This window comes from Drosophila mauritiana, chromosome 2L (assembly GCF_004382145.1).
Source record: "Drosophila mauritiana strain mau12 chromosome 2L, ASM438214v1, whole genome shotgun sequence".
Lineage (NCBI taxonomy): Eukaryota > Metazoa > Arthropoda > Insecta > Diptera > Drosophilidae > Drosophila > Drosophila mauritiana.
Genome location: NC_046667.1, coordinates 16,692,253 through 16,715,602, shown reverse-complemented (window position 1 = coordinate 16,715,602; position 23,350 = coordinate 16,692,253). Strand labels below are relative to the sequence as shown.

The following is a 23,350-nucleotide window of genomic DNA, read 5'->3' as shown; positions in this document are numbered from 1 at the left end:
TTTCCGCGCTTGGCTTGGGGTCAGGTGGCCCCTGCCCCCTTTCCCGGGAGGTTTTCCGGGGCGGAAAAGCAACCGCAAGACATCAAAGCGCGCGCAGCGAGGACCAAAAGCCAACCGACGGAAGCCGCGTTGGGTATGAGAAGTATGCGAAGGCAATAAAATGCCAAAATTATTAACAATATTCAAAGATATTAACGGAATACTTTAAAGTTTATAAACAATTTTGCACAATTTGTCATCCATAAAAGGCTCAAAGTATTGCAATATGGGTATATTCATAAAACATTTCTTATTTTGTTAGAAAACATATATATGAAATGTTTGCATTATAATAATAATGAAATAATTAAACCAATTAATTAAAACACATTTTTTACAGTTCAATTTCCGATCAATTTTTTTTTAAATTACGGGAAAAAAAGAAGCATTGGCAACCCTGACATATCCCCGGAGCTCAATTACTTATCAAATGGTAATATTTCAATTGGGCGGTGGCCTAGCCTCTGGCCCAAATGAAAAGGAAACAATGCTCAGAGAAGCAGGACCTAGATCATCTGGGGTTGTAATTAAATGGGTGGCGGGGTTAACTGCTCCTTTATATCCTGTAGTCCTGCGGCGCAGTGAAGGCGTCAAATTAATGCGCTAAATGCAATTTGCGGCGCTGAAAAGACGGCTTAAGGCGATGCCAAGTGCCTGGTTCTTTGAGCCAACTAACAGCCAAGGCAACTTTTCCTTTGGCCCCGTCCCTTTGCCATATGAATTATGCAGTCAAGGAGAACAAGACAGGGCTCGCGAGTAACATAAGATGAAAATCGGTTTAAGTTCTTTAAGGGGTGAATACTAAACAGCTTACGCATATATTAATTACATTAAAGATATAAATGTTATAACACAATTATACGCTGCTTTTTTAAGCTAGATGTTTTACAGTTTGCTTAAATGATTTCAGAATTTTCCTCCTAATTGATCATCGTGTATGCAACTTGGCATTATTTATTCAAAAAGTTGGACCATCACACTCTTGCAAATTTCAACACTGAGCCTCCATTAACATACGGCCCACTTATTGCATCCCCTTCTTGGACTTCCTTCCTAGCCACATTAATATTTGATTACTGCTCCCAATTCAAGCTTCTTTCGAATAGCAGCGAAAAAATGTTCTATGCCTTGAGGCCGCGACCGAAAGTTGAGCTAAAATATTGGCTTCCAGACGGCCATAGAATATGTGCCCGAACATATAGCAGAGAATTTAAAATAAAAGGCCATAAGCACGCTTCCTACCAACCAATTTTCTTTACTTTCCTTCCCTTTTTTTTGTATTTCTGACTGCTTCTGGCATAATTTGAGGAACTTCCTATTCAACTTTCGCCGACCAGCCCCAGGGGACGGACACTCACCTCAGAGCGAGGTGTATATATATTTATAAAGACAATTTGGCCGTGGCATATTACCATGCCAAGGGATATACGACGTCTTGGACCGGTCGAGAGTATTATAAATAATTCAGTGGCCCGGCTCTGACCGGAGGCGCTTTAATGAGGCCAAAACGGACTTTGACCATCACGAGTTTAAGCAATTTTCGTAGTCAGGTGAAGGTATAGGAATTTATGACAAACTTTCTCTTTTCAAACTGTTGTGCCTTGTTTTCTTGGGATACCACTTGAAAAAATCGATTTACAATAAATACTTCAATTTATTTGCATATATGTATTATATACATGTATATGTATAAATGTACTTATATTTAACCTTTAAGATTAAATCAATTTGAAATTAATTTTCATATGTGTAGTTCCACGCAACTTTTCTTGCTACACAAAATTTCTAAGTAGACTCAGATTTCTCGCACGTCAAGAAAAATCAACCGATAAAGGTAAGTATACATGACATATCCAAATATGGGCGGAGTTCGTCCGGGGCGCAAGTTGAAGGGGCGTGGCAGAGGGGAAAAATGGGGGTAAGCAGCCGCAATGCGTTAGGGAAAATCAATTTCGCATAAAAAATTCAAGCAAAATTTTATGCCAACCTTTTTTTTTCGACGTCGCTGTTTGTGCCATAGCTTTAGTAAAAGTTATTGGCAGAGAGTGTGCGGATGTTGCATGTGTGTTTGTGTGGCGGCATGTGAAGTTAATGATTATGCAAATTGGCCTATAAATCGATTCCAAATCGTCGGTATGGCTGCAAATGGTCGATAGTTTTTTCAGCGTCCTGATACGGCGACAAAAAAGGTACTTTGCCTATGTATTCGCCCTGGTTTAGAAATTACATAAAGTTAAATGCAAAGCAACAAAATTATTCACCGTTACTTATAATACATCTCACAGGCATCGATTTTTAGCCCTAACATCAAATAACTCAGGCCTTTTCTCCTAATGCTTTGCGAGCTCGTCAACGCACTATAAAAATATCATTATCAGTGCAAAAGTTTGCTTATCAAAGACGACTTCGACAACAGCAACAGGATAAAAACAAAAAGTGCTGGGGAAAATTGTGGCAAAGAATTTGCATATTCCACAAGCCATGCGGCAGGAGCCACAGACACGCGGCTGCCACTGTCGTTGAAGTTGAAAAATGAAGGCCAGGAAAATTGAATTGCCAACTGGTCGTCTGGGTTCCTTTCCCCTTTTTGATTTCTCATCGTCTCGCAGAAAGCTTATCATTAAATTCAAATATCAATCAATTTATCATAAAAAGGAATGGAAGCGCCAACAAAGAAGCCAGTTGAAAAGAGGAACAGGGGAATTATGGAACTGCATCTGCATCTGGAAAAGGAATAGGGAATCAATAGAGAAAAGGGTCAGGTCATTAGCTCTTGGAATTTCAATATACATACAAATTGGTTTAATAAGAACCAAATATTAAAATAATTTTAAAAGCATAAAATACTTCTAGTGTTATATGGAAGTTCTTTATTATTAGGGTTTCCACTTTTAACCAAAGAACCGCAAAGATTCCGACCACAAATGCCTTCTATTAACCAGTTGACACTTGTGCCTTCGACTGCCTTGAAGCCCTTAAGTAAATTATTGCTAATGGCCTTTACAGATGGGAATCGCTTGCTAGCAAAGTAATCACAACACGTGATTGATTGAAATCAATTTCCCGCCATAGACATCTGTGAGTTGTGTGTGTTTGATTTTCGGGGTGGTGTTTGTGTTTATGCATATATTTGCTATCATTCGGTTACTTTCTCTTGTGGCAACACTTGAAGAAAGGATTCCTTACCAGGAACATTGCAAATAAGAAAGTTTGATTTTATGTTTAATATAAGATGTAAGTTGTATTAACGAATGTTACGTATTTGAAAGATTTGTTTGCATGCCTAAAGAATCAAAAGAAGTCAATATATTTATGTTTATATTAATTATTGTAATTAATGTCGAAATCATTAGGCAGACAATTCTATTTTTTTTTTTTGTGTATGAGAGGTGTGTCCTTATATACTATACTTTTTTATTCTTTTAGATAACGATACGTTTGAAATCAAGCAGGTTGAATGAGGGTCCCTTTTCCGAGATTTTTCCATTTCTCGGATTCTCTAAGAGAGTTGCCATAGATGCCAATTGCAGACAAGCGAGAAGCTGAAGTTGAGGTCGTTATCCACCAAAATTTTCAGCGTGCTTTTCTCGCACTCATCTTTGATATGCTGATTTATTCCGCGAAATTAATTTCAAATGAGTGGCTGATTGTCATTATATGGAGTCATATATGAATAATCGAAAGTGCATCTATCTGGAAACTTTCGATTCGCTCCAGTCCCAATTTCCGCCCACATTGTTGGAAACGAAAACAAAACAGAGCAAATACGTGGCTGGGATTTTTATAACCAAATCAGGACAGGACCAGCCACCCAGTGAGATACAGCTGCTTTTTGGCATTGCCTTTTATTGTTTTTTATGATCATTTGTATTCATCAATTTTGTATTGATTTGGCTGGGGAAAGCCAAGGCAGAGGAAGCGTTTATATGCCAAGGCAGCGAAAGGATAAACAAAACTTGGCAGAGGCCAATGAATTCTGATGTTTTGTGGCCCGTTTCGTCCTTTTCGCCAGGGTTTTAGTCGCTTTCTCCGCTCCTTGGCAATTCCGCACAGCATCTTACGAATTTATGAGCTATAAAAACATCTGCCAGGACGGACGCCCCCCTTTTTGTTACCCCACTTTATTTTCCCTGTGTGGTAAGGACAAACAAAAGTAAAGTGCTCCACTTTTTGATTACTTTTGGTTATTGTTTTTATGATTTTTGTTTCCTTTACTTTGCTTTTATTTTACATTTTGATATCACTTCTTCCGGAGTTCGAGTGTCCTTTCTTTCATTGCGTAATTTTAATTAGGCGCCAAATGCATACTAAAGTATATATTTATTTTAATGGATGGCATGTGTGTATAGGTATTGAAAATGGATTTGAAGATTGAATGGATTGTAAAAGATATTTTGTAGACCTGTTAAAAAAAAAGGAACAATAATATCAGCAACCACAATATATATGTTGTAAGCTTCTTTTTTTATTAATTTGGTATAATTATCCGCGTAATGAGCGTGAATTTCACTGATTTTCATTTTGCATTCGAAGATTGAATTTAATTGAAATATTCGATCTCTTTGAGACTTTTCAACTAAATGGAAATTCGCGCTTTTTGTCATTCATTGAATTTATTAAGTTCAGAACAAATAAATATGAATGGTAATTAACTTTTAACCAGCAAAGAGAGCAGACTCTGAAAAGACTGGGAAAATTGAATATTTTATAAAGCTGCGCGCGCATATTAAAATTGCATTAAAAGTGTCAGGGAAATGCTGCTTTCTTTTTTCTCCAACAGAGCCAAATTAATCCAGGAAAAGCCAAGGGGGCGGTTTGAGCGGATAAAGGAGATGCCAAGCTGCGGTGGGAAAGCGAATAAAAAATTGAATATGCAGCCAACGGAATAACTGAATTCATAAAACGCATCGCAGGCGAAATGATATGCGGCAGAAATGAAATGTTAACAACGCCAAAAGCCGAAAAGTAGTTCGCCCATTTTCCACCGAATATAACGAAACGGGGCATCTGCGGGCGTGTAATAAATAAAAGAGAGCAAAGAGACTTTCGGCGACATCAAAGTTATTGACAGCTGTAAAGTTCGGTGTAATCTCTACTCCCATTCCCGCATGGTAAAATGTCAGAATTCAATTAAAATTTTATGATATGCACAAAGCAGCAAAAGCAGAAAAAGCGCCGACTCTGGGAGTCGCGCAAAAAGTAGAAAAGGAAAGTTAAGCAGGAGCAGGGAAAGTGGATGCGAAATTTTCCTGTCATAATGAAAGCAGCTGCATGCCCACTCACTCGCCTGCACTTTAGCACACATACACACACTCAAACGCTCATTGAGGCCATTGGCAGTTTCCCCGCTTTTCCCCACCATTATGCGCTTTTCCCAGCTTTTCTCTTTACTTTGTGGCGGCGACAACTGCACACAAGTGCTGCGCATTTTGATATAAATTTATGAATACCCTACCCACAGGCCAGAGGGCACATATGGCTGCATAGCAGTTAAATTTTATTGATAAGAAAAGTATCACTTTCCATTATGTGCTGTTAATATCAAAAAAGAAACAAGCTGCGACCGTACAAAAAATAATGAATTATATTTACTTGTCTCAACATAATATTAAATGTACATTATTTGGTATTATTAAATATTAACAAAATTAAAATTGGAAAATAGAACACTAATTTCCAAGTTAAAAGCTGACAGAAAGCACATCCAAAGGCCACTCTGGCCGATGCTGAAAGTACTTGTCTTGACAATCCAAGCATTTTTTGTGATGCTGTTATTGCTGTTGGCCATCTTGAGCATCATTTGTGCGGCGATTTTTGTGCTGAGCTCTCGGTTTTTGCGGCAGAGAAAAATAAAACGAAAATAACCATTAAAATGATGGTTATAATTTAGCTAACCATTTCGGCTAGCATTGTTTTGTAGCTGGCCCAGCTGCTAATGCGACTTTATTGTTATGGATGTGACGCTACTCTCTCGCTTTTTCTTTTGCAGGACCAGCGAATGTGATCATGTGCATGTGGATATGCAAATGGGTATGTTAACAGGATGTTGCAGCATGTTCGTCATAAAATCTGTTGGAAAGCCGTGGTAGTGAGGGCCACAAATCGACCATTTGCAGTGACCTTTCAACTGGCGCCCATAAAGCTGTCTCTCAACCGCCCCACTTCCCCAATTCAGCCTTTTTTGGCCACTTTACAACTTGAAGACCACGGAGCAGACCCAAAAGCGGATGCGATAAGCTTAACCCATCCGCACACTCAGTGGAGGCATTGATTACCAGCGGCCCAAATAAATTACGAGGGCTCAGTACTCTCTGGTCCACTCAAATGGGAAACTTTCCCCTGCAACTTTCACTTTGGAAACAGCGAGACGGGCAATGGCGAAAGCAAAGCAGCCACCGGAGGCGGAATTTTTCCGCTCTATTTGCGCTGCACAGTGACTGCCAAAAATCCACTGCAGGCACCTAACACAAGAAAATATCCGAGGATAGATGTGCCAGGACATAGACAAACAAATACCCTGACATAAATTTATATCCCAGCATTTAGCATGCGCTTTATATTTTATGTTGTTGCTCACTACACTATATTCATTATATGAATTTATAAAATTTAATGAAATAAATATAATGACCACTTTCACCACACATCCTTGAGCCGCCGCCACAAAGTAGAGCGAAAAACCAACTTTGAGCTGCCATTTGCCATTTGCCATTTTCCAGGGCCATTCTCGAGAGCGTCTTGGCAGCGATGGGCGCGTGACAGGCGGGGGGCGTGGCTAGCGATGCGTGAATAAATCAGCTCGAGTTGCAGGCACATGTAAGTAATGTTTCCTTGGCCAGACACGAGCCCATCCCTAAACTTCTGTGGGAATGTGTTCGAGGAAATGACACAAGTGAAAATATTTCAAACACTTTGGTCCAATGTGAGCAAGGAACTTACCCAGAGTGTGATTGTATGGGTATTTGTCATCGATTGAATTGTCTTTACGCTTTGGTGAGCGGCTTACACGACTCAGCCGAAGCTTTGATTGTGGGTGTGAGCGTCTTATTTACTCACACACCCACACTCTCTCCGCCCGGAAGTCCCAAGCCTTTACTTTCGCTTGCCTGCTCTTTCTCCTAATCAAGTGCTTTTTTCCGCAGAGTGCAAATAACATTTAAAAATAGTCAGAAGGTCAAGGCTTAAAGGCTTAAACTCACCACGAAAATATTTTATCCTTTTTTTTAATTTTATTATTGACTTACGCTACTGGTATGTTAAAAATAAGGCTAACTAAACTTAATTATTATTCTGCGCAAGCGTTTGAATTAAATTCTAGACAATATGAATTTAAAGACGTTCAGGAAACATATTGTTACCCGTGCCATAAATTAAATGTAAAAATTAATAAAAAAGAAGTGGGAGAAATTGTATCTGCCACACAACACTTTATGCTCTTGATTTCGGACCCTTATCAGACATTGTATCCTTATTAATCTTCCATTCCTGATCCCAATGCCTCACACAGATTTCTCCACTCGATTTGCACATTTGATAATTTCTGACTGCGAATCAAAATCAATTTGCTGGCCATCAACGCCCATGAGGTTGAGGTTGTTGCCACGAGGTCTGACCTGGAAAGCCTTTTAGCCCAACATTTGCCTTTTGCTACGCCCTCCGCACAATTTCCTCCCAATTTCCCGCACCCATCCTGCGGATCCTTGACTGTGCTGATTATTTTATGCCTGGACGAACGGTCAGACGGTGTCATGTTGTTGCCGGCCCCTTAGATTTTTTGATAAATTTTCCATATCGTTAGCAGCAGCGGCAGATGATGATGAGGGCCCAGAGGGGAGGACCACAAGGACCGTTTCGAGGTCCGTTTTAAAGGGTGTTCTCGGCCCGTTTTGGCTTGCTCTTTTTATTTACGGGCCAGATGCACAATTTGTTGTAATACAATATTTTGGCCATTAGGAGCCAGGAGTTGGGAGCAGAACAAGCAAATGGCCACTGACTTTGTTTGCTGCGCAATGTTTGCGCTTTTCTGTTTTTCCGTCTACTTTTTTTTCCTCCAGTTGCCTACACTTTGAACCTTTGCACGTGCCCCATAAGATGGGTGGAAAATTGAGCAGAGGTGCAGGATATTGAGTTCAGTCGATGAAGGGGTAAGTCTCTTTCCGTGAGAGTATTTTAAAGAATACACTTATTCATATTAAATACTATGAAATGTTGCAACTAAGTAGAATTGATATAATCATGTATTTTGCTTAAACGACGCATAAATGCACACTATTATACATTAATAAAATTAAATAAATAAGAAATATATTTATTTCTATCAAAAATTTAAACATAACTTTATGGCGAACGTTTCAGTACTTCACGGATTAGAGGGTATCATGGTGGCTTTGACCCTGGTAATTTACACAGTTTATTTAGGCATGTTTCTGGTTTGACCCAAACGTAATCCGACCAAGTTAAGAAATAATGCTTCCAACATTTTTGGGGAAATCCCTCACACATTTCCATCTTCTTCTGTCTTATTTCTTCATACCCCGCTAACTTCTAGTCCTTGACTGCTTAATGGAACGTAAAGTCTGCATGATTAATAGGCATCTGTCGGTCGTTCGTCTGAGCCTCGTCAGACATTAATGCCAAGTCCTACCGTATCCCGAAAATATACACTTTTTGTTCTCTCTCCGCGCTCTAATGATTTCAATAAAGACACACAAAAAATGCCCAAAAAAGTCAACTCAGGGCACTTTTATTTTGTTTCAATTTGGTTAGGGGCGTTTTCTGACCGGATCGGACCAAATTGAACCGAACTGAACCGAAAAACTGGGTCCCAAACTGTTTGCTTTGTCCTGTGTTTTTTGCCTTTTAGAGATTTTATTCTATTGAAATCACAAAATGTTGTCCATATTAAGTATCGAATTTCAAAAAATCTAGAATAATAAAAGGATAAAGCATATTTAGTTATCCAACAACTAATTATCCACTCAATGTCAATATCAATAGTACCTATTGGATTTCAGTGAAGTTTTTCTTATTGTGAAACTGATCAGCTGGGAACGAACTCTGGAAAATACGGCAATTGGATGCATGACGAATTTAATATTTACGTTTAGTGCTTTTAAATTAGACACCAAACACATGCAATTTGTCCCGAAAAAATGCTGTCATGTCAACGAAAAGTGCCATGAAATATGTATGGATGTTTTTGGATTACAGTTTGCACTACCCCTCTGATTTATTTGAATGCTGGGCACCTGCTGCTTATGTCAACGACAATAAACGAAAGTGGAAAAACAACAATGAGGAAAGAAAATAGAAACAATCGAGGAGCTTTCATCAATTGCCCAAATGCAGAGATAAACTTCAACAAAAGCTTAGTGGCTCAAAATGTTTTTGTCTCGCAAACACAGGACATTGATACGAATGTGACTGTATGTGTTTCCCATCTATTGCAACATTCGGAGTGTGCGTGTGTGAATAATCAAAGCAAACACAAAGTGGGGGAAAAAACACTTAGCCACACAGAGACTCAGTTGCTTTGGCCATTGCGGCGACACAGTTTCATTTAAACAAAAGCATACTTGAGCTTATGCTCAGTTTGCCGGCAACAATTTAATGGCAGTGTATGGATGAGGGGCTCTGTACACCACAGGATATAAGTGTGTCCTTACGTAGGACGTAATGCCCACATATGCATCATCCGCGTGGTATATTTTTCGCATATATAAATATTGGTCCTTGAAATACTTATTAAATCTTTAATATCTCTTAAAAAATTAGTATCAGCATAGCATAGTGTTTGGCAGTGCCAAATTGACACTAAGTTAAAGAGAGAAAAATATATAGCATACTTATATAGTCATGCAAAATCTATGCCGGCATTTTACTTTGATATATTTTCCCAGAACTAATCAGAGTTTGTTAATCAAACTTTTGAAGCTTTTGACGAATGATATTTTTTTTTTTTTTTTTTTTTGCGTGTATTTATTTAAAACTGTCCTTCGCGGACAATCATTAAATTTGAGGACTAAACTTAACGGTAGAGAATTAATGGATTACATAATTTGTCGGGAAAACTTTACAATAACTGTCGATATTGTATGTATGATGTATATAATCATGTATGTATATAATTTAATTTTAATGTGCGTGTCTAATCCCAGAGAGGTCCAAAGGGTGGGAATGAATGATATGATATTTAAAAATTTCTCCTTACGAAAATTAAATCGACATCGATTGCCAGGAAATATACATATAAAAGAGAGGGAGTGACCCCCGCTTTTCATATGATTATTTAGACCCCTGTTGATTTTTCTCTTTTCTGTGTGTACTGAGTCAAGGGCGATTTCTACGTGGGCTCGACTTGATTAATGCGAAATTGTGTTACCATCTAATGAGGGGGTGGCCGGCATAGGGATATCTATGGGTATATGCGCGTATTTCAATATAATAAGTGGGAGTGCCCAAGCAGGTGGTGCTATTTCATTTGAGTTCGGTCATTATTTTCGCAAAATTCAATGGGAACGAGCTGAGTTTCCAATGAAATTTAAACGAATTTCATATTTACAGTTTGCCTGGGGGTGGTGGGCGTTTTCGGGGGACGCTGTCAGAAGCAATCAGGCTGCAGGCGCTGCTCGGCAATATCAAAGAGCGTATTAACATGCAAAGCAGGACCCACAACCAGAGTCGAAGTCAGAGCGCCAAAAATGAAAAGTAGTAGGTATGGGTTGAGTAAAATACAAAACAAAAAAAAAAAAAATTAAAAGAAAAAACAGACTGGCAAATAAGGAGACGCGAACATGACTTGCCACAGAAGGCGCAACAAAATTGAAAACCATTAGGATTAATGTTTAGTTGAAAGATTTGCGCGTTAAGCCATTTTTACATGGCTGCCTTCGGCTGCTCCGATTGCTAATGTAGTTTATGTGTAAGAGTGGGTGGTGGGTGGCGCCTTTGGATTTCCCGATGCCAGGATGGCTCTTCGGCTCCCAGGGAGTATCCTTAACGCTAACTGACGTTGGCTTCTGCTGCGGATGCTGTTACTGCTGTTAGGCTTAAGGCGAGACGCTCAAACGACATGTAAAATGTGACATTTTAATGTATGCAAATGAGACGTTGAATTAAGCCAACGCACCCACACTGGGAAAGCCAGAGAGACAGGATAGGGAAAGCGGCGGATATAGGGAGAGCCGCAGGACCTGCAAGGATCCCCGCTGGTGTGCAAACATTCACTTGGCTCCATATCCGTTTCCGCTGCTCAGCATTCCCATCTCTGTGCTCTGCCCTTTGTGATATGATTTGAAAATAATGAAAAGACAGTTACAGTCCTCCCACTCACTTTTTCGCCACCCCTATTAGAAACCCCCTCACGTTCCTGCCCTGCCGGAAATGTCAACTCAACTGGCTTGAACTCGAAAAATGCGACAAAAGGCAGCGCCACAGATTATTGAAAGTAATAAAGATAAAAAATATATACAAGATATATTACTCTTCGAAACATGTGTAGGGCTGTATATATTTCATAATACGTGTATCATCCTAGGAATAGTACTGAAAAATATGATGTATTTTATAAAACAAATATTTTTGAGGCAAATATTTTTACAAATTACAAATACCTAGCTCTGGTTTGTAAATATTATGTTCCTGCTGCAAAAAAAAAATTGAATTGCGAGGTCCCCTCTAATAACAAACAAGTAATCCTGAGTGGGGACTTCTTGCCAAATTTATTAATTTCTATTCCGTGTGCGTGCCCCAATTTGTCCTTGTCGACGCTTTTGTCTTTTGCCAATGGACTTGTTCGATTGTTTTGGTCTTTGGCTTTCAATTTGTTGATTGTTTTTCTTGGGATTTTCCCAGGATTTTGTTTTGAGGGAGCTGGATTTCCGTCCACAGAAACAATTCTGTAAAAATGTTTGAGTATGAAATTCGTAAACTTTTTGTTTGGCGTTACATTTTCTGAGAAATGCTGGAGAAACATTTAAGATATTTGGTACTTCACTTGAAAGTTCTTAAGAAGTAAATGAAATAAGGAGAAAAAGACAACGTGTTATCTTAATTTCTTTGTTTGGCAAAAGAGTTTGTTCGATTACAGTAATTTTAAGATAACAAATTAAAACGCAATAATAAAAGCTAATCTTAATTTAGCTTTTAATCAGATTTAACAGAAATATATGACCAAAGCATACCCGTAAAATCCCAATATTAAATATTTCCCCTGCTTGCAAGAATAAGAAATCCTTTTACTGGAACTCAGGGGTACATTTGTTTGTTAGATCCCATATTTAAATTAATACCAACTAAGGCACACTTTTGCCATTTGTGCTTAGAATTATCCCCCCTAACAATTTTTAGATAAATGGAAAAAAGATGGCCACTGCCCCGGCCTGGCATTAATTATGACCCATTCTAAATGGTGCCCAAAAGAACCTTTTGTATATGCATACGTATTAGGAGGGAGATTTATAACTCACCGATTAGGACTAGTATCACATGTAGGATATACCAGATCTGCAAACTCGTGGCCGCCGTCCTTCCTGTGGCCGATTTTCTCGCTCCTGGAGTTCCGTCCTGTTGCTCCATATTCATTCGCAGCTGTTGGTGGCATTGGTGGTGCTCGGTTTTATGGTGGTGCGGCAGCTGGTGCTGGGTGAAGGGATCCTCCGCACACATCTTGGCCTCCGTTAAATGCCCCAAATGAGCCACGCCCACACGCACTAATGTCTTTATTAATTTCGGTGTGAAATTTTCACTTATTTCATTTGGACATTAAGTTGTTGTTTTGGGGCTCCCCCTATACTGCTGCCTCTGTGCGGTAATAAAATGTTGGCTATTAATCACTTTTAATCGCGACGCGAACAAAAACAACGGGAAAGTTAAAGGCAAAAACTATTAAAGGACCTGAGGCTCCCCGCCCCATTTTGCTGCTTCCATCATATGGAGCGGCACTGCAGTCAAGTTAAAGACATAAATTTTCAAGCATTTTGGGAAAAGATTAATTACACAGCAGCCTTTTCTCGGTTCTGCGGCGGAAAAAGCGTGGAAAAGCGGAAAACGAAGGAAAGACCTTGCCACATAAATTCAAAATCCAGTTGCCGCTCGCTCCTTAACCCTTTGGTTGATTTAGAGCGTCAGGAAAACGCTTGCCAGGCAATTGAGATGGTGACTAACATCAAAAGCGGCGGGTTGAGTTGGAAATTCACTAAAGGGTCGGCTTTTTATTTTCAACGGTGACATAGCATGTGCCAATTGCTTTAATTTTAATAAGCCACAATCCTTCAAGTGCCTGACCACAATACCGATTTATAATCCAAGCTAAGCACGCGCAGCTAGCTGTGCAATTATCATAAGCTGGTTAGGCGCTGTTTATTAAATGAAATACCAGGAATTTGGTTGCGGATTGGGGTCGAGCCACTGGGAACAGCTCATATGTCAAGATTGGCAAAATTATGGCCTCATCTCAGACATACGTTAAATCGAAATTTATTGGTAATAGGGTTGTTTGTTTCCAAATTATTATTTTATTTATGACTGCAATTACGGTTCAATAATATGCGGACAACCGAATTTGAATTGTGATCAGTGCAATAATGAAAAACATTTAAACATGCATCTATGAAAAGAATGAAAAACATGAGGTTAGAAACATATTAAATGATGTTTGAAGTCTTTGTACCGTTTTCTTACAATAAAATAAACTATGAAAATATATCTTCTTAACCTCTCGATTTTTGTCATTTTGTATTTCTCATTAAAAGTCAATAAAAAACGTACTTTTAGAAATTACACACACTCGCATTACACCAATGCTGGAAATGATTTATGGGCATTTACAAATCCAGTGACAGCACGAACAATTAACAAATATTTATAAATATTTATAAATATACTGTCATTGCCCGACAGATAGCAATAATATTTAATTTTTTCCGATTAATTCCCTTTTTTTGGCATTTCACTTTGTTTAAAGCCAACAATGGCTGGATAAACACATATAAATAGCCAACAAGTCAGGTGCAGATAATAAAGCAACAACAGCAGCAGCTGTTGTTTAAATTACAGCAACAATAAAATCGCGTACACCCGCAGAAACAACAACTCTGGAAAGTGGGGCGCCCGAAAGCAGGCAGTACGGAGTAAATGGTCAGGACCCCGCCTTATATACAGGACACTATATCTATTCCAACACGCCCAAGCAACATAATTAGCCTAAATTGAAGCAGGAGCTAAAAAAGGGAGACGGCAATAGCGGCAAAAAGAGAAAAAATCACAAAATATAATTAAAGATTAAAATGCTCTCCGGCTGAATGTGGAATTTATGGTGGCAAGTTTTCAAGTTGCAGCTCCTGGTGCGAATCAGGAAAGTCAGCTTTAATCATTTAACAAATACATAGACTGCTTACTAAATTACTTTGTATCCTACATTTTTAAGTTTTTAGCTGTTGTTACAAAAATCATGTTTTGCTTGAACGTTTTTTTATATAAAAAAGTTGTTTGGGAATGTAACCTTCTTGCATACATTTATCATAATATTTATAAAAAAAGCTCACTTGATACCGTAAAACCAAACTGTTTACTTTTTTATATAAAGGAATGGGATAACAACTACAAAAACTGACTATGAAAATGTTAAGCCCTCGCTTTTACAAGGTTCAGTTTTTGGTTTCTCCACTTTTCCGGTTGGCTCGACTATTTTTAATTTTTGTTAGTTTTGGGGTCGCCAGATGATTACCCCTTCTGTTCCACTTTTCGCGCTTTAATTAACCGCAACCGCAACAGTTTTCTCAGTTTTCCCAGCAATAACAACAAATGCCTGACAAATGTTTTCGGCACGCAACAAATGCGGCATTTCGAGCGGGGGCTCAAAGATTTTTCATTTCCACGACCTGCACTTGCTCACATTTTCATTGAATACGTTTCTGTTATTATTGCTGCCACACTTGCACTCGTTCGTTTTTATTTGAGAGTATTACGGGGCATTTCCTACTTTTTTGTAAACACGATATTACTTTTAGTGACCGCTCGCTCACGCACACACACACATGCACAAAATTTGAAAGTGTGCGTGCTATTCGATTGGCTCAGTTTTCAGTTTCGGGTTTTGTTTGGCTCCTTCACAAAGAGGGGATTGTAACAACGCGCGCGACAAAAATGACGTGCGTTCACTTCAAAGTTGAAATAGCGACTAAAAAAAACTCATGCTCACAGTGCCTAGCACGCGAGTGGCGCCCTCACTTGGCCAGCACTGGAAGCTTCTTGGGGGAATGTCATTCGACAAGGCAAAGCGCGAGAGGAAAAGCTCGCTTAGCGCTCCTGCTCTCTCCTTCCCCTTGTTTGTACCATTTCCAATTGGTTCAGTTAACAGCGGCGTGATTTTAACATCGAAACTTTCCTATAAATTGTTAGGATTTGTGGTAGCTCACATAGGGAAATGTGCTGAGGCGAATTGACAAAAATGTATGGCTTACTATAGCATAACATTTTGCCAACACCACATACAGTCTGCCATAACTTTTGCGAACCATAATGGGATTTTCCTGGTTTAAGAAATTCTGTTAGCTATTTTAGTTTCATTTCATATCATGTTTTTTTTTCTAATAATTACTAATAATACTTCAGTTTATAATTAATTGAAAAGCTATGGAAATGCTGAGAATATTACTGAGAATTACTGATTAAAAATGTCATTCAAGCTCGTAACCTCGTGTCGTTGTTCCTACGCACTATTGACTTAACCAAATTTCAAGGCTAGCGAGGCAATGCAATTAATTTGCACATTGTTTTCTGGTGCTCAATTAAACGCCATTAAACGAAGGACAAATAAAATTGTATATGCAAATAAATAAATGCGAATGTATAAGCTCAAATGAGTGTGGGCCCGAGAATCAAATATAAATGGCGCTTTGCTTAATGAAATAAAATGTAAATTTCACTGTCACTGTAAACCACTTAAAAATAAATATGAAAAATTATCACAATATTTAATGAACCAACAGACCAGAAAGCCAAACTCCAACTGATGACGTCAGAGCAGAGGGGCTGTGGCGGAAGGGTTTTTTAAAATTATCCCTGATATATGACTTTATCTATGCGATGCACACAACTGAACGGGGGAATCGGGTTAAATGAGCGACTTTTGTTTGCCCACCAGCAATGACAATGAGCAAAAATGGAATTCAAATTGAAAATGAAAAATAATGCAAATAATTGAACTTTTTGCGCATTAATCGAGTTAAAGTTTCGTTTTGCATGAGGAATTTAAAAGTGCGTTAAGAACATTACAAACTGCAGACCTTTTAAAGGTTCAACGCTGGTTTTTCGGCCAACTTACTTCCTTCCCTTTAATTTCCTGCCTTTCCGCCCTGCAACATGCAAATGTTGACCACTGCTGTTCCTTAAAACATTAAGAAAAGTTGCATACAAGAAACAAGTTTAAATCTATGTTTTTATATATTTAAAGTACTATTTTAAGCGTTTGTCGTGTAGTAAAAGGTTATTATAAGTTCATTAGAGCGAATACAACCGGAACTGGTTTACGGTACAGAGTTTTTGAACACAATTATAGTATGGAGTTCGAAGTAGCGATTCTGGTGCGGTATTATCAATATGACAAAAGGACATTTTCAGCAAACCACTAGAGTTACTAAAATGTTTAATAAGTTTTTCCTTCTGCCTAGCCTTCCCCTCATTGAGTAACGTGTATCTGATAGTCATGGATTTTGTCTACAAAACGCTACACTACTTCAATTTAATGTATGAATACCATGAAAGCTACACGTAATAACATATAAACAAATTTAAGTTTAACACTTTAAGTAATTAAATTTTTTTTTGTGTGCATTTGCCTGGTACTCACAGCTTCTATCCCAACTGGAAGCCCTCTTCGGGACAGTGGCATTTCACTTCATTTCTGTGCCTGGTTGAAATCGGTGCAGCACTTGAAATTTTTAAGCTTATGTGGCTTTCAAATGGGGCAAGGCTACGAGAGGGTTAAGGGGCTAGAAGGAGTATTCAGCTCTCCTCTCTGTGTGCTTAGCTAATGGTTCAGTCTAGCTTAGGTAGCCCTAAAGGAGATTCCATTCCTAGTCAGAAACATTTGTGGCCTGCATAGCAAATCCCCCAACCAATAAAAGCACTAAGAGAAATATAGAAATCTCAAAATGCCCTTTAAGTAATAGCTGAACTCATATTTGCTAATATTTCATAATGCTAGATTTTGTGTTACCATCTTTTCTTAACAAGAGCGTGTAGATTGGATTTCGAGTGAAATTGTAAATGAAATGAGCCAAGAGGAGATTCTTGACTTGAAGTAAAGCCAAAGAGAGCCAATTAAAATTCAGTTTTTCTTATCAGCTGAACTGTATATCTTACCTTAAAAGCATTTATCAATACGAAGCATTGTTAGCCATCGATGTCCTTCAAAGTAGGCTCTCTCCACCAAGCTGAATTTACGTGTGATAACTTCACGCGCAGCTGTCATAAAAAATTCGCGCAAAAGAAATATTTTCGGCCTGGCCCAAAGGGAGTGGATATGGTGGTGGGGGTAGGGTTAAGGGCACACTCATAAATTAATACGAAATACACTTAAACAAGAACAGCGAGAGAACGAGAAAAATAAGGAGGGGAAAAACTTTTGTACTCATTGATTTATAGCGTTAATATTTCTGCTTTAATGCATCAAATAAATTAAATTGTCTTACGCACCTTTCAACAGTCGAAGCTGGGAAAACTTTGATGCCACTTCGGGGCAGGGTACGTGTCTAACAGGGCATTATTTCCAGCAAAAGAAAAGAGCGAGCAGCAAATGCATAACTTCGATTTTGTAAAAACAAATAAATATTCATAAAAAATTATTCTCTTCTCTCCCCCTTACACGCTGCTGTCTCCCTCTTTCGTATTCCAGTCTTCGAAAAAAGCACTTTGCGGATCTTCAGTCGCCGCCGCTGTTTTGCATACAGAAGGAAAAAGTATGGGAAAAGGCGTTTGAATTATAAATATTCATTTATGCTAAGCAAGGTGTTCGTGGGCGGGAGCAGGGGGCTCTGGGCGGGAATTTCTCCAGGTGTACTCGGGGGCGTTACCTTCGTCACGCCAGTTGCCTCCCCGCTTCGTTTTTTTTGGCTGCTCCTTTCACTTCTGTTTCTGTCTTGGCCTCTTTACCAACAGGTCGTATGATTGATTTAATTATGGTGTAAAGCGTGCTATTTTCAGCCATAGCAGCCGTCTTCTTATTTTTATGTTGGGAAGAGGAAATATGCCACATATAGACTTTTGTTCTTAGCTACATTATATACTTGAAATAAAATTCGTTAGTTATTCAGTAATTTTTAATCAAGAGCAATCAAGCTAATAATAAAAAAAACCAAATTATTGAATTATGTGCAAAAATTATGCATTAAATCTAATATTTAAACTTCCTAATTGAAGAAGGGAATTTTTTGGTATTTTGAGACATGCCCCACTTATCGCTTATCTGTACTTTAGTAATCTAGGTAGGTCATTAAACTCGCTGCTCCCCCTTCCTTTTGCCAACGGATTGCTTATCGCGAAACAGCCAAATGTTTGCAATTTATGGTCGCTGCTCATTGTTGCTGCCTTCACCGCTGCCATTTTACCACTCCGTTGTTAATGCCGAATGAAAAGCTCAGCTAAGCCCGCATCTACACATAATTTCCGTTTTCCTTTGTGGCGCCCACAGCATCGGATGGGCAAAATGGGGGCGTGGCACAAGGGAAACAAACAAGCGGCAGTCGTACTTCATGTAATCAACATTTTAATTGCGGAAACGGAACTCACACGCACGCCCAGCCAACGTGGCGTATGTGGAGTATCTGTAACACATTACGCATACGAAATGTATGTTTCACTCTGTTTTGGCCGCCGTTGTGTTTTTTTTTCTGCTTTCCATCACATTTCCGTCCTTGGGACTTTTTCTGGCCCACTCTTTCTGGCAATCGCAAATCTAGTTGCCTCTCTTTTTCGCTGGAATTCATTACATCAAATATAAAGAAAGTTTTAGGCAATTTGCCAGAAGTCCTGGGAAAAGAGAAGAGCAGCTAAAATCCATTTCCCTCCCGCACCACCAGGGAAAAAAAGGAATATACTATATACCCACTTAAACGCTGCAGCATAGCTGCATGCAGGTAGCCCAAATCTACTTAGCTGATGGTGGTCGCCCGGAGGGAAAAGGTAAAAAGGGGAGGTGACTAGGTAAACGTAAACGAATTTGCGAATATTCAGCAGCCGTGGCAGCAACATCAAACTAAGCTAAGGCATGAAAAAAGGCGTCGAATTGAAAGTACTCTACAAAGCAATACAACTTAATCAACTAATAACTATTTTTCCACTTCACATTCTAAAAGAACTGTACTATTTGTATATATATAGTATGAATATATTTTTTGTAAGAGGTGCAAAACAAAATGAAAACTAATTTTAATTAAACACCTAATTGTATCCGTTGGCAAGTAAGAATATTATATTTAAAGGGTACTTTGCGTACATGTCAATAATTAGATTAGCTAAAAATGGCGATCAGGATATTAATGGTTTAAAATATTTGTCCATTTTATACTTGGGCAATCTTTCCACTTTACTCCCCTGCTCAATTAGGCTAGTCTGTCAGTACCCAACGACAACTTGCTACCCCATCCCCTATAGAGACAGATATCCTTCAGACCGCACCCTTCAGTCCTGCAACTGCTTGCCACCTTACTTTCAGCACAGCTTGCCTTACAGAAGGCAAGTCAGTTTGCCAAAACACTTGAGCGACAATGCCAGGCGCCACAGCTCGTAGCTAAGCAATGCAGACGAAAGCCCAAAAGCCTGGAACCTTGATCCCCGCGGGTCCCTTATCGAGGCCGGCCTGTACTTCCGAGTCCTTCTCACTAGTTTCTTCTATTTTTCATGGCTGCATCAACAGCAGCAGCAGGGGCAGCAGCAGACATGATAAATTCTCTTTAGTATGCGGCATACATGAGTGATGATATTAACCAACAACATGCAGCTTCCTCGGGGGTAAAAGTGGATAACACGATAGTAAGCCAAAAAAGGAATCGCTTGAATCTGCCTTTCGTTTTCCGCCCATCTATTGGAAACATATATGATGTCATGGATTAAAACGCTAAGTTATGAAACGATTTTGCAAACAAAGCAGTTATAGTTTTAATTTTTTAAGATGCCTTTTATCTAAATATCAAACCCTTTCGTTTTCTTTGCGTCGAAGCTGTCGTTTTTTTTTCAAATATTTATTTTTTAGTTCTTTCTCGTTTCCTTGTTTTATTTTGAGCTTTGTTATTAACCCCACCATGAGTATAATTCAAAGAACCTCATTTTCACGGGCATCGGTATACTCCACAGACAACGAACCAACATCGAGATTAGGATCAACAGTCTTGATTGGTAATGATTTCGCTATAGAAGAAAAAACCGAGGAGACCTTAGTCGCAAAAAAAGAACTAGTAAGACGCCAAAAAAGATCAAAACCTCAAAAGATTACAAAGACACCTGTTGAAAATAAACCACGTAAAGTGGTTAAAAACCCTCAAAAGGCGGTTCCATCCCAAGCCATTTTACCAACGATCGTAAAGAGCCAGAAATCTTTGGTAAGCTCTAAAGAAACGTCACGGAAATTCACTCTCCGTGATCGTTTCTCTAGAAATTACCTTTTGGACTCTCCTGGAATTCGGTCTAGTGTAATGTCTGTGGGATCAAACACCTCCGTTTTATCCAGAGCTTCCACAAGTTCGCGAAGATCTAGAACCAGGACCAGCAGTAATAAACTATTTACAAACAAAAGTGGATTCTGGGGTCCTTATAGAATATTTGTTTTAAAACCTAAGAAGCCTCAAACTGCTGAAATAGTACAGAATTACCTGACAGAACAGATAGTCGAATCATCAGAGTCCTTAAATTCAATACGTTTTAATACCCCTTCGAATTCCGATTCAAAAAAAGCGGTAACTAGTATTTTATCGGAATCCGATCCTGAAATGGAGCTTACTGTATCGGACCAAGAAAGTGATGTCGAAGAGCCGGAGGATACGAAACAATCCGAAAGATTAAGGTTTTTGGAAATATTTGGTAGTCTACCTGATATAAACAACCTTTCTGCTAGTGACAGTGTTGAAAGTATACAGTTTACCAAAGAGAAGGAAAGAGTATTACCAGCGGTCAAGAGTGACAGAGATCAGAAAGAATCGGACTCATTTGCAGATCTCCAAGTGGAAGATGAGTATACCGAATTTCTAGACCAAAAAACCCACAGTCTAGAGATCAGTAGCGAATCTGTAAGCGAAACGGGCGAGGAAATCTATAATGATGGCACAATGCCAGAAGAAAGCCATGATAAAGATATAAGTGACCATTTGCTTAGTATCCAGATCAGGTCGACAATCTTCGACGCTTCCTCATCGGATTTGTTTAATGAGATTCATATGACTAATGTAGCGATGGTTGAGCAGTTCCTCAGCGGGCTAATAAATGAAGTGGTCAAGTATGATGAAAGTACTTCCGTCCGATTGAGACGACTGCTAGACAAAGAAAAAATGCTGGAGGAGCTGTACCTACTGGTTATCGACTATCAATGTGAAATGCATCGCAATCAGGTTCTCGAGAGGAGCGTCTCAGATTACTATGTAAGGCGTAAGGAGTTTTCCTTGGTCAGCGATGACAAGCAAATCGACACGCTTAACCGCGAAAGGCTGATGTCTGCTCTGATAGAGCTTGATAATCGTTTGGAGCAAGTTAAGCTGACTGAGGAGTTAAGTGCTAAACAAGTCAAAGCTTTGATCGAAAAGGAGGCAGAAGCCCGAGCTTTGGATGCCCAGATATTAGCCAAATTTGAAGCGAAGGTCAGGGAAACCCTTTGCAAGGACGAACTTGATCGTATAACAATTGTCGTGAATGACCTCCTCAAAAAAATGAACAAAGCTCGCGATGAAACATCCGAAGTACGGGAGGAATTGCTTTTGGTTCAGCATCGTTTGCAGGCCCTAAAGAACGTGAGAGCTAATGGTGTTTTCGGATTTAAAATTATTTATTTATTTTCTTTTTTTTTAGAAATCCGAAAAATTGGAAAATCTTGGAGGTGGCCTCCGCGTCCTTGAATATATTTCTAATCAGGCCCGGAACAACGCTCTGAGGCTTAAAATTAAAGGTAAGTCTTTATAAATAATTTAGAATTTAATTTAACACATTTAATTGCTTGCTTTTACAAATTATTTTATCCTTAAATAAAGAAATTATCTGTATATATATCTTATGTTATAAAATACTCCGTAATTTGTGTTTTTAATTACAGAAAAGGAATTAGAACTTAAGCGGTTTCGCGACCGCAAAACCTATGATGTCCATGCGATGGCCCACTTGAAGAACAAGCTGAAAATAAACGAGGAGCTGCTGAATAATATGAAGTCAAAGCTAAAAACGCAGCAGAAGCTTGAAAAGGACCTCAGAGCTCGTCATTACAGGGAAATGGTAAAGCACGACTGGGTGAAGAAAAGGATACTCAAACTCAAAAGAGCCGGCTGTTTGATGCATTATCCGGATTTGTTGCTGGACTACGATGCAACCGTCAATCATGTGCGGAGAAAGCGATTAATGGTCAGGAAACTCCGCCAAGAACACCTTCGCCTCGAGGAAAGGATATCAGAGGTGGACACCCATATCAAGACGATAAACACGTCCCTCAGAACCAAACTTAGTTTTGCCTCCGTGTCCTTAAGTCGGCTAAGTAACAAGAGCCTCAGTGTAATAAGAAGGTAGCATTTTCTAGGGGTCAATTTCTGTATTTCTTTAGGTTCATTTATAATACATAAGATAGATGCACAATAACGACTCATAGTTCGATGTATAGTTCTTGAAAGTCAAGTTTGGACTTGCATAGTTCACAACTATTCTGATATCGCCAAATTTAACACATGCGCAGGACCTCAATTCACTTTTTCACTGAATGGTGCATCCGAAGCCACGCAGCAGGACATGTCCTGGCTGCTGTCAGAAAAAGTAGTGCTAAAAAGTATTCAAGCACTTTACTTAATTTTTATCTAGTTAAATACAATACTCTGCAGTCAAATTCGTACATGACTATTAGGCAAACTTATAAGATGGAAACCATATGTATAAATTTATGTTGGGTGTTTAGAGTACCAAGCTTGGGGCTCAGAAAGTTTTGTGAAGCACTGTATAAAACATATGTAAGGCAAAGCCATGTTTTGCATCTTTTGGCAGCTGCCATATATCTTAGTTTCTGGGCCCTACAACCAAACTACGAAAACATTGGATACATAGTCGCCACACAGCCGTATATCTATAGGTG

The 23,350-nt window shown here is 39.0% G+C and overlaps 2 protein-coding genes across 6 annotated transcripts in view; one reads left to right on the top strand and one right to left on the bottom strand.

Annotated features, from left to right (window-relative positions):
• The window catches only part of LOC117149121, a 32,042-nt gene extending 16,820 nt beyond the window's left edge, over positions 1 to 15,222 (bottom strand). Inside the window, exons 1-2 of one of the 5 annotated variants that reach the window (XM_033316747.1) lie at positions 14,765 to 15,222; positions 12,507 to 12,840 (exon numbers count right to left, since the gene is read on the bottom strand). In XM_033316747.1, coding sequence (XP_033172638.1) covers positions 12,507 to 12,705 — 199 coding nt within the window. In that variant the 5' untranslated portion in view covers positions 12,706 to 12,840; positions 14,765 to 15,222. Of the gene's footprint in view, positions 1 to 12,506; positions 12,863 to 14,764 lie in introns of those variants that run through there. The other 4 variants (XM_033316748.1, XM_033316751.1, XM_033316752.1 and 1 more) reach the window with 4 other exon arrangements.
• Positions 15,223 to 20,245: 5,023 nt separating this feature from the next.
• On the top strand, positions 20,246 to 22,887 carry LOC117150835 (polyamine-modulated factor 1-binding protein 1). Its single transcript, XM_033317902.1, has 3 exons — positions 20,246 to 22,034; positions 22,093 to 22,189; positions 22,334 to 22,887. The coding sequence occupies exons 1-3, from the start codon at positions 20,340 to 20,342 to the stop codon at positions 22,795 to 22,797; spliced, it is 2,256 nt and encodes a 751-aa protein (XP_033173793.1). The 5' UTR covers positions 20,246 to 20,339; the 3' UTR covers positions 22,798 to 22,887.
• Positions 22,888 to 23,350: the final 463 nt, after the last annotated feature.